General features: G+C 43.7%; 1 protein-coding gene across 1 annotated transcript in view; it reads left to right on the top strand.

The window, feature by feature from the left end:
• Nucleotides 1–1,206: 1,206 nt before the first annotated feature.
• Nucleotides 1,207–12,195, top strand: part of dhx58 (DEXH (Asp-Glu-X-His) box polypeptide 58) — a 31,829-nt gene continuing 20,840 nt past the window's right edge. Inside the window, exons 1-4 of the mRNA XM_067968874.1 lie at nt 1,207–1,308; nt 7,657–7,707; nt 8,833–9,016; nt 10,871–11,075. Of these exons, the coding sequence (XP_067824975.1) occupies nt 8,840–9,016; nt 10,871–11,075 (382 nt within the window). The 5' untranslated portion in view covers nt 1,207–1,308; nt 7,657–7,707; nt 8,833–8,839. The remainder of the gene's footprint in view (nt 1,309–7,656; nt 7,708–8,832; nt 9,017–10,870; nt 11,076–12,195) is intronic.

Genomic DNA, 12,195 nt, shown 5'->3' with positions numbered 1-12,195 from the left:
TGTGCAGCCAATCAACAGTGCAGGTAGCGCTGGCTGCACGCAGCAATCATTTATAGCAGCAGGCAGCATGAAAGCAATGCAGGCAGCACGTTACAATGAACGGGGGTGGGTTAATCGCGTACCTTGATCCCCGTGCCCGTTTTCAGGGGTTTAACCCTCTACATTTTTTATTGCATATCATGCTACCCTAACGCAGCAAAGAAATTTTAAGTGCTAACTGTGGCTGTTGTGAGGCAATGGAATGCAGAGAAACCTCTCTCCTGAATCATAAAAATAATAATAGGGGGCCCTGCGGTGTCAGGCGTTGTGTACCATCGTGCACAGCTACTCAAAACAAGTAGTGACATGGGTTTGATCAGGGAAATGGAGGGGTGACTTCCACCAAAATATCTCTAGAGATGGGATCTAATTCCGAACAGGAAGCCTGCTTGTGTTGCTTGAGAGTACAATCGCTCAACCGAATTTTCTCTCTTAGGCCGACCCTTGTGCTAGCAACACGTGTAGAAACAAAAGCCCCAATGAGACAATCACTGAGCAAAAGCACATGAGAAAACCAATGGGACACCCGAACTACAATGTGGAGCATTGCTACCTGCTGGACGTTCTCTCCTTTCCCTTCAAAGATCTCATAACTTTTTCCCCCTCAATGTATTTTGATCTTCAACCTAAAAATGCTGTTCTCAACCCTCTCATTCAGGAAAAAAAAATTGGTTACTGTTGACTATACAAACGTAGGCTGCAAAATGGAAATGAAGTTTAAATCTACAGGAGAACTAGGCCAATGCCAGCAAATGAGAAATAGAGCTTTCAGGAAAGAGCAGGTTGGTTTCAGGCATAAATTGATAAGGCTGTTGATGTACCTGTCCTAGTGGTGCGTATAGCTTTGGCAGATTGTAATCTGCCTCTGCTGCACTGACTAAATTGAACAAGTTGGTCTGCAATCTCCTCTTTTAATCGACCTCCCTTTATCAATCCATTGGTACAGAACAAACCGCAGTCATTTATTATTTGTGGAAATGTTCAACAGTGACAAAATGTGAGGATTTTACTTAATCCAAATGCCACTGACATCAGAATTATGGAACAAGTTTTATCTTTTGAGCATGTAGTGTTTGTTGGCTATCACTGTACCCCTTTAATGGGCCCTTGATGCGGTTTCAAAGAAATAACACATTCAGTTTCAGTTTCTATTCCTGCTGCAAAGTAACAGACTGAAACCGATGTGCCCTATTTAAAGGCCGAGACAGAGCTTAAGACACTGGCATTTGTTAATCTGATCCTTCTGAGACGAACAAGAAGAGCTTCTCGGTGAGTTGGGTGTTTTGATTCATAAAATTGTAGAAATTACAGCTCTGAAGGAAGCCAATCAGCCCATGGTGCCGGTGTTAGCTCCTCAGCTGGTACTTATGCTCAAATCCTATTTTCCTTCTCTTTCCCTGCATATCCTTTTTATATTCTTCCTCTTCATAGAATTCATACCCACGATCAGTTTCTTACAAAGTGTGTAAGTACCTTTTCTTAAAACCTTTCCCCCTTCCCAATTTTCTTACCTTACTTTCCTCATCTGAAGGCGTTGATTGTGCTGGAGTACAGTTCCATGAGTGCCAGCAGCCCCCGCCGTATCTCACCCATTTGGTTATTCTTTATACATGAGCTTGGAGGGTGTGTACCAGCAGACTTACCTGGGTGTGCGAGGTTAGGGGATGTGTGCATCACAGCCGAGCCCGATCGTGTTGTTGATGTGTATGTGGACTTTCAAAAGGCATTTGATAAAATACCACATAATAGACTTCTTAGCAAAATTAAAGCCCATAGGATTAAAGGGACAGAGGCAGCTTGGATGCAAAATTGGCTAAGGGACAGAAATCAGAAAGTAGTAGTGAACAGTTGTTTTTCAGACTGGAGGGAAGTATACAGGGGTCAGTATTAGGACCACTACTCTTTTTGATATATATTAATGACCTGGACTTGGGTATAATTTCAAAGTTTGCAGATGACACGAAACTCGGAAATGTAGTAAACAATGGGAGGATAGTAACACACTTCAGGAGGACATAGGCAGACTGGTGAAATGGGCAGACACGTGGCAGATGCAATTTAACGCAGAGAAGTGTGAAGTGTTACATTTTGGTAGGAAGAATGAGGCGAGGCAATATAAACTAAATGGTACAATTTTAAAGGGGGTGCAGGAACAGAGACCTTGGGGTACATGTACACAAATCTTTGAATGTGGCAGAACAAGTTAAGAAGGCTGTTAAAAAAGCACATGGAATCCTGGGCTTTATGAATAGAAGCATAGAGTACAAAAGCAAGGAAGTTATGCGAAACCTTTATAAAACACGCAAGGCCTCAGCTGGAGTATTGTGTTCAATTCTGGGCACCACACTTTAGGAAGGATGTCCAGGCCTTACAGAGGGTGCAGAAGAGATTTACTAGAATGGTGCCAGGGATGAGGGACTTCAGTTATGTGGCGAGATTGGAGAAGCTGGGGTTGTTCTCGGAACAGAGAAAGTTAAGGGGAGATTTGATAGAGGTGTTCAAAATCATGAATGATTTTAATAGAGTAAATAAGGAGAAACTGTTTCCAGTGGGAGAAGGGTCGGTAACCAGAGGGGACAGATTTAAGGTGATCGTCAAAACGCCAGAGGCGACATGAGGAAACATTTTTTTCCAAGTTGTTATGATTTGGAATGCACTGCCTGAAAGGGTGGTGGAAGCAGATTCAATAGTAACTTTCAAAAGGGAGTTAGATAAATACTTGAAGGGAAAAAAATTACAGGACTGTGGGGAAAGAGCAGGGGAATGGAGCTAATTGGGTAGCTCTTTCAAAGAGCCGACACAGGTACGAGGGGCCAAATGGCTTGCTCCTGTGCTGTACCTACCACGTTCCCATGATACCTAACCTTCCCAAACAGGCACTTAACCGCTGGGTGTGGTTAATTTAGTGCTGCTGCCACTGTCTCAGCACAGACTGAAGATCAAACTGGGGATTTTCCTGATCTGTAAAATGTACTGTGTAACAGATTCGAAGGTGATGCCAATTGGTAATCAATGTCTCATTTATTAATAGTCACTAATGTCCTTTAGGGAAGGAAACCTGCTGTCCTTACCCGGTCTGGCCGATATGTGACTCCAGACCCACAGCAATGTGGTTGATTCTCAATTGCCCTCTGAAATGGCCTAGCAAGCCACTCAGTTGTAAAATCTCGCTACGAAAAGTCAAAATAAGAATAAAACCGGACGGACCACCCGGCATCGGACCATTAGGCACCGGACACAACAACGGCAAACCAAGCCCAGTCGACCCTGCAAAGTTCTTCTCACTAACATCTGGGGACTTGTGCCAAAATTGGGAGAGCTGTCCCACAGACCCGTCAAGCAACAGCCTGACATAGCCATACTCACAGAATCATACCTTTCAGCCAACGTCCCAGACTCTTCCATCACTATCCCTGGGTATGTCCTGTCCCACCGGCAGGACAGACCCACCAGAGGTGGCGGTGCAGTGATATACAGTCACGAGGGAGTGGCCCTGGGAGTCCTCAACGTTGACTCTGGACCCCATGAAATCTCATGGCATCAGGTCAAACATGGGCAAGGAAACCTCCTGCTGATTACCACCTATCGTCCTCCCTCAGCTGATGAATCAGTACTCCTCCACGTTGAGCACCACTTGGAGGAAGCATTGAGGGGCGCAAGGGCACAAAATGTTCTCTGGGTGGGGGACTTCAATGTCCATCATAGAGTGGCTCGGTAGCACCACTACTGACCGAGCTGGCCGCATCCATGAAGGACATGGCTGCTAGACTGGGCCTGTGGCAGGTGGTGAGCAAACCAACACGAGGGAAAAACTTACTTGTCCTCACCAATCTACCTGACACAAATGCATCTGTCCATGACAGTATTGGTAGGAGTGACCACCGCACGGTCCTCGTGGAGATGAAATCCCATCTTCGCACTGAGGATACCATCCAACGTGTGGTGTGGCACCTCCACCGTGCTAAATGGGATAGATTCAGAACAGATCTAGCAGCACAAAACTGGTCATCCATGAGGCACTGTGGGCCAGCAGCAGCAGCAGAATTGTATTCCAGCACAATCTGTAACCTCATGGCCCGGCATATTCCTCACTCTACCATTACCAACAAGCCAGGGGATCAACCCTGGTTCAATGAGGAGTGTAGAAGAGCATGCCAGGAGCAGCACCAGGTGTACCTAAAAATGAGGTGCCAACCTGGTGAAGCTACAACACAGGATTACATGCATGCTAAACAGCGGAAGCAACATGCTATAGAAATAGCTAAGCAATTCCACAACCAACGGATCAGATCAAAGCTCTGCAGTCCTGCCACATCCAGTCGTGAATGGTGGTGGACAATTAAACAACTAACGGGAGGAGGAGGCTCTGCAAACATCCCCATCCTCAATGATGGCGGAGTCCAGCACGTGAGTGCAAAAGACAAAGCTGAAGCGTTTGCAACCATCTTCAGCCAGAAGTGCCGAGTGGATGATCCATCTCGGCCTCCTCCCGATATCCCCACCATCACAGAAGCCAGTCTTCAGCCAATTCGATTCACTCCACGTGATATCAAGAAACGGCTGAGTGCACTGGATACAGCAAAGGCTATGGGCCCCGACAACATCCCAGCTGTAGTGCTGAAGACTTGTACTCCAGAACTAGCTGCGCCTCTAGCCAAGCTGTTCCAGTACAGCTACAACACTGGCATCTACCCGACAATGTGGAAAATTGCCCAGGTATGTCCTGTCCACAAAAAGCAGGACAAATCCAATCTGGCCAATTACTGCCCATCAGTCTACTCTCAATCATCAGCAAAGTGATGGAAGGTGTCGTCGACAGTGCTATCAAGCGGCACTTACTCACCAATAACCTGCTCACCGATGCTCAGTTTGGGTTCCGCCAGGACCACTCGGCTCCAGACCTCATTACAGCCTTGGTCCAAACATAGACAAAAGATCTGAATTCCAGAGGTGAGGTGAGAGTGATTGCCCTTGACATTAAGGCAGCATTTGACCGAGTGTGGCACCAAGGAGCCCTAGTAAATTGTAAAATTGAAGTCAATGGGAATCAGGGGGAAAACTCTCCAGTGGCTGGAGTCATACCGAGCACAAAGGAAGATAGTAGTGGTTGTTGGAGGCCAATCATCTCAGCCCCAGGGCATTGCTGCAGGAGTTCCTCAGGGCAGTGTCCTCGGCCCAACCATCTTCAGCTGCTTCATCAATGACCTTCCCTCCATCATAAGGTCAGAAATGGGGATGTTCGCTGATGATTGCACAGTGTTCAGTTCCATTCGCAACTCCTCAAATAATGAAGCAGTCCGAGCTCGCATGCAGCAAGACCTGGACAACATCCAGGCTTGGGCTCATAAGTGGCAAGTAACATTCGTGCCAGGCAATGACCATCTCCAACAAGAGAGAGTCTAACCACCTCCCCTTGACATTCAACGGCATAACCATCGCCGAATCCCCCACCATCAACATTCTGGGGGTCACCATTGACCAGAAACTTAACTGGCTACGAGAGCAGGTCAGAGGCTGGGTATTCTGCGGTGAGTGACTCACCTCCTGACTCCCCAAAGCCTTTCCACCATCTCCAAGGCACAAGTCAGGAGTGTGATGGAATACTCTCCACTTGCTTGGATGAGTGCAGCTCCAACAACACTCAAGAAGCTCAACACCATCCAGGACAAAGCAGCCCGCCTGATTGGCACCCCATCCACCACCCTAAACATTCACTCCCTTCACCACCGGCGCACAGTGGCTGCAGTGTGTACCATCCACAGGATGCACTGCAGCAACTCGTCAAGGCTTCTTCAACAGCTCCTCCCAAACCCGCGACCTCTACCACCGAGAAGGACAAGAGCAGCAGGCACATGGGAACAACACCACCTGCACGTTCCCCTCCAAGTCACACACCATTCCGACTTGGAAATATATCGCCGTTCCTTCATCGTCGCTGGGTCAAAATCCTGGAAATCCCTTCCTATCAGCACTGTGGGAGAACCGTCACCACACGGACTTCAGCGATTCAAGAAGGCGGCTCACCACCACCTTCTCGAGGGCAATTAGGGATGGGCAATAAATGCAGGCCTCGCCAGCGACGCCCACATCCCATGAACGAATAATTTTTAAAAAGCCAAATCAAACATGTAAAGGTTTCAAATATTTAGACAACAAAGGTCAAAACAATATTTCCCCGTTTGAGCTCTGGACAGTGGTCATAATTAAGTTGGCCACACGGTTGTTTCGAGTTTTCCAACAATGAGGTAGTCTTCTGATCGTCAGGTGTTCTTCAGACTGCGGTGTCGTCTTCAGACAGCTAAGTGTACTTTCCACAGCTGGTGGTCTTCGCTGATTCCCCTGCCCTGAGCTCAAAAGACGTTGGGTTTTTATGTCCCCCCAGGCAGGAAACTCACACCATGTATGGAACAACACTCTTAAGACCCTCTACATTAACAAAGTTGTTTTTCAAAGAATTCCAGATGGTCAGCTTGTTTTAACATTACTCATTTAACTGCAAGACCCTTTACAAGGTAGCCATGGTCCTGTCTTATTACTATCTTTGGATTATTGTTCGGCTTTTTTGGTACATTGTTCCTCTTTTAGCACGTAGCTGCCTTGTCTAACAAGGAGGGTGACAGTCAGTCGTCAAAGGATAACAGTTGACAATTCAGCAAAATAAGCTGTGGACTCTGCCAAATACGCAGCACAGCCTGCAGAGCATGATGGTTAGTAGCTTCAAGAAAAAGATGTCAATTTTTCTCCATTTCCAATATTCTTACAACCGTACCAACGTGATGCAATTTTCCCAATGAGTCATCAATGCATTTCTTCATTTTTTTTCTGTAATCTATCGCATGGCATAACAGAAAACAGCTGGAGCCAACTGTAATGAGGACAAATGTCTCATAAGTTTAACCCTGACAGTTTCTGGGGCCACAGAGAGACATGGAGAATTTGTATTATGTTGCAAAAAGACACACCCAATATTTTTCACATCCTGGTTCATATCACAACCCAGCTGCAGCAAATGTTACACTGTTACATAAAAGGGAGGGAGTTCCTGGTTACAAAATAGTCATGGAGAGGGTTCCACAGATAGGAGAGGTGAAGCTTTGCTGGTGTTATGCCTTGTAGGTATTTTGCACTGATCCAGAACTGTGAAATGCAGCTCCAGCATCTGTTATGCTACAGGCATAAGCCATATTTTCCTGTTTAAGTTCATGTAATATTGCTTCAGTCATGATCTCGTATAATGACAAACAGCCTAGTCAGTCTGTCCAACGAATTAGACTATGGAGTCTGGCATGGAGTAGACCATCCTTATTCATTTCATATATTTGGGCTACACTGAGTTCAGGAGCATAGCATTTTGTTTTTCCTGTGGAGTCTGCCAAATATATCCTCAGTATTTCTTTGGGTGGATGCTAATGAGCAGGGCTGAGGCATCTTTAAGATTACATTTACAGTTAGCAAGACAAGTAGCTGAATCCTCACAATTGAAGAGAGTTTGGTATCCTTACTGAATAGACTTGCTTGGTAACATTATGTTGCATCTTCCTTAATGCAATTACTGACTGAGCTTCTGAACACTGAAGGTTACACTATTTACTGCTCACTGCCCTTTTCTCTTTTCAGTGATTCAGTTGGTGTTCCTCTACCAGATGCAAAGTTAGCCAGTTTTAGAAGGTATGTCTCATCAACCATTCACTTTTGTTAATGGTCTTTTGTAATTACTGGGATACATTGTGCGTCATTTTCACCTTGGTAGTTTAATTTTGTGAGGACAGGCCTCACAATATCCATTGACTTAGAAACTCCATTCAGTTCATATAGGATGATGCTCAGACTCTAATGCAAGTTTGTTGTTCTAGAAAATAAACATACAATATACTTTATCATATATAGATAATGATAACGTGTGAAGCTGGTAATGTCACAAGCTGTAAGACATAAGCTTGAGTTACGTCATTAAATACATTCTATCCTATGCTTATAATATATACATTTGCTTTAGCAATGTCTTTTTTTATGACAGTGACCCGTGTCATAACAAACAGTGATGATTGGCGGGATTCTGTGTTTGAATCATGTGATTTGAATTGCAATAATATTGGGTTTCATTTTACTGCATGTCACGGGGAAAAGAGCACATTAAAACCATTGCTTTGATAAATCTGTAATGCCCCAAGATATTGCAATCAATGAGTAATGTTGGAAGCTTTTATTCTCACTTGCTCCATAGGTGCAGCTGCAACTTCTTCAAAAAAAAACGATCAGGGAGATTTTCAACCTGCCACTGGGCATTAAGATGACATCGTGGATCAGCTGATGTAGAAACCGCCCAATTTTGTTTTCCATTTATTTCAAGTGGCAAGTTGAAAATCTACCCAATATTACAAGAACAAAGACATGTTGATAATACAAACACAGCTAAAAGACATGCCATTTCCTGCTTGTATACCCTACCTGCCACTAACCCCTCTAGCATGACCTTCCACCCCCGGAAAAAGCTATCCCCAACTCACTCTCACGTCATCCCACACTTCAATTCTGCCAACTCTGGCTTTCCACTTGGGATGACATTGGTCCCTCGTTGATCTTGACAACTACTTCACCTTTTCCTGTCACACCCTTGTCCCCACTAGATTCCAAACATTTTACTAAGCCACAGGGAAAGGACAGGAAGAATTACTTTCCTTTAGTGGTAAACTGTTGAAAAATAGAATGATTTAATCCTAACCTAAATCCAAAGGCTACTTAATTTATATTCAAGTGAGTGGTGGTGAGGGGTTAATTTCTTTCTTGTTGCAGATATACAATGCAAATTGAGTTGCGCGATTACCAGCGGGAGGTTGTGCAGCCTGCTCTTGAGGGCAAAAATATCATCATATGCCTTCCGACAGGTGGAGGCAAGACTCGTGCATCTGTGTTTGTTACCAAACACCACCTGGACACAAGGGGAGGTCAAGGCAAAGTAGCCGTCCTTGTAAATAAGGTAAAAATATAGTCACCATTTTATGTTATAAACTAGGGGCCAGTAAGCAAATAATATTTAAAGGAGCATCATTGCCTGGTAAAATAACTTATTATTTTAGAAGCAGGGATGAACAATGATGCAATTGATGATGCAGTGGTAACACATGAACAATCATAATCTGCACTTGAATTTTTATGTTTTGTTTTGCAAATGTTTCACAGTAATAGTGCGTTAAGGTACATTAAATATCATATACACATTACATTGCATTTAATATGTTATATATAATTGGTCCACAGTAATGTGCACCAGCTTCTGATAGCTTTCATTATGGTTAGTTGGAAGAGCATTTGGAAAAATATATTTCAGGGTTTGTTTAATTCTACCTGCTGATCTCCTCTTTCCATTTGATTGTGTGGGTTGCTACATATCTTTCTGTTTTAGTGTCAGTATCTATGTATGCTGAGATAGTTACCAGTTGGGATGTTTTACTATGTTAAAGGTGTAATATAAATGCAAGTTGTTATTGGCAGGAGGGCAGAAATGGAGGCCAAACCTTGAAAACCTTCTTTTGATTCACCCTCAATAGACAGTATCTGTAGGTTTACTTAAGATGTTGATACCAAAATGCTGAAGGAAAAATTGCACTTGAACAAACATGCTTTAATAATGTGTGATACTCCTACTTCATCACCTTAAATTAACAACATGCTAGGCCTGGGTGATTTTATAAGTTTTTTTTTGATTCGTTCATGGGATGTGGGCATTGCTGGCAAGGCCAGCATTTATTGCCCATCCCTAACTGCCCTTGAGAAGGTGGTGGTAAGCCGCCTTCTTGAACCGCTGCAGTCCGTGTGGTGAAGGTTCTCCCACAGTGCTGTTAGGTAGAGAGATCCAGGAACGTCCCCATTTCTGACCTTATGATGGAGGGAAGGTCATTGATGAAGCAGCTGAAGATGGTTGGCCCTAGGACACTGCCGTGAGGAACTCCTGCAGCAATGTCCCGGGGCTGAGATGATTGGCCTCCAACAACCACTACCATCTTCCTTTGTGCTACGTATGACTCCAGCCACTGGAGAGTTTTCCCCGTGATTTCCATTGACTTCAATTTTACTAGGCTTCCTTGATGCACTTTCCCATGGTGCACTTTGCCAGTGGAGTTGGATTTTTGGCATCTTTCCAAAATGTGTGCAGGACTGAAGCATTTCATCACAGCCAAAAAGGATCCCTATCACAAATACTTCACAAGGTTATGTAGCAGCAGTCGTCATACCTACTGCAATGCAGCTTCTTTCAAGTCTACCGTGAAGTGAAGTATTCATAGTAAGCTGTTAAAAATTAACCTGCCCCCAAACTCTCCCAAAGGGATGTTGTTGCTCTTTTAGGGCATCTGTCTGTGGTTTTGGTTGAGAGAAGCATTACTTCTGGAAGCAGGGGAGAATATTAGCCTAATGTCTCTCCACTGCTTGTAGCTCACGTCAACAGAAGGGAAGTTGCTTTCAAAGTTTTGTTTTGAGCGCTGAATCAATGTGGTCTCACTCCATCCAATACATGTTACTTAAAATTCCCCAGTGTCAAGCATCAATGCTGTTAATGCTGCAGCAATATTAGTGAAATTCTCTGAAGAAACAAATTCATTCAGTAAGTTTGGTTAAGTAATTGGGCGTAAATAAAATGGGGCTGTTGCATATGGCTTTGTTATAGACAGTTTTTTTGTGTGTGCAGTTTTCTACCGTGCATTTACTTTGACAACAATTGGGGTAACTATAGCATTCTTGCTACATGAGTCCACATCAATCAATATTGTATATATGTGTATTGTAAATTAAGTGAAAGGCATGTACTCTATCTTTAAAGCTGTTGTCTGCATAGGTGCCTCTGGTGAATCAGCATTATGAAAACGAGTTTAATCAATTCCTGAAGACTTTTTATAAGGTGGTGCCAATAAGCGGCGACAGTGAGCTTAAAGAGCACTTTGCAAATGTTGTACGGAGGAATCATGTCATCATCTGCACAGCACAGATCCTGCAAAATGCACTGAACAGCACTGAAGAAGAAAAGCATGTGGATCTAACAGGTAGGGAAGCTTAATCCACCGGGCTCTGCATGGTTCAAAACAGGAGCCACTGGATTTGGAGTGATTTAGACTGAAGGGAAAAATGAACCACACAGTTGTTCCAGTAAGAAATATCCGGATTAGACAGATAGGGTGTTGGACTTGACTGGGTTAGTTTGCATGCAAAGTACATGTTGGTAACTGTCAAGTATTGGTATTTTTAATCATTTTTTTTCTTCATGGTTAGGATTTTGGGATTGAGTTCTGTTTAAGTATTGCAATTAAACCAGTAAATTTGGACAGGTTTAAAGAGAAAGGCTACAGGCATTGACAATATGTATTATAGCCAGACAAGCCAATTTGCAGAATGTCACAACTCTCAGTCTATTTCAAACCGATACAACAAGGATCTATTGTCTCATTCCAAGCCAATTAGCCAGGATCACTCGAAGTATTAAGCAATTTGTCATCTCGTCCCAGATGGCCAACAAATATTCATACCCATATTCCTGGGCAACTGGGTAGTTGATTTGGTTGACAGGCCTGTGGGTAATTCTCCACACGGAAAGGTATCTGCTCTTTGGGGTCAGAATTAACAGAAAAAAGAAAGGGACAAAGATACAATGTGCAATTGGATTTTGAATAAGGGATTGAGAGACACAACCTTGGGCCTGGAGCAGGAGGTCAGGTTTTCATAGACTTGTTACAGCAGAGAAGGAGGCTATTCAGCCCAATGAGCCTGTACCGGCTCTTTGTAAGAGCAATCCAGTTAGTCCCATTCCCCTGCTCTTTCCCCATAGCCTTGCAAATTTTTTCCCTTCAAATATTTATCCAATTCCTTTTTTGAAAGCCACGATTGAATCTACATCCACCACGCTCTGCAGTTAAAATTACTTAGAGAGGTGTGCCAAAACAAATAAATCAGCCCACAAAAAGTAGAGTTAATATTGTTTATAATTTTTTCCCATTTTTTTCGGGAGAGAAGTGAGATTGAGTTAAGTAAGTCAAATTTGCTTTGGCTGTTGTCACGTTACCTGAAAAATAAAGCAGCTTCACAATTTGTATCTGGTCTCGCCTCACCATGTTTCTCAGTCAGCCTTCGAAAATATTGGAGAAGTACCTGTGAGGGCAAGTGAGAAAT

Source organism: Heptranchias perlo, chromosome 30 (assembly GCF_035084215.1).
Source record: "Heptranchias perlo isolate sHepPer1 chromosome 30, sHepPer1.hap1, whole genome shotgun sequence".
NCBI lineage: Eukaryota > Metazoa > Chordata > Chondrichthyes > Hexanchiformes > Hexanchidae > Heptranchias > Heptranchias perlo.
This window is presented reverse-complemented; position numbering and strand designations above follow the sequence as displayed.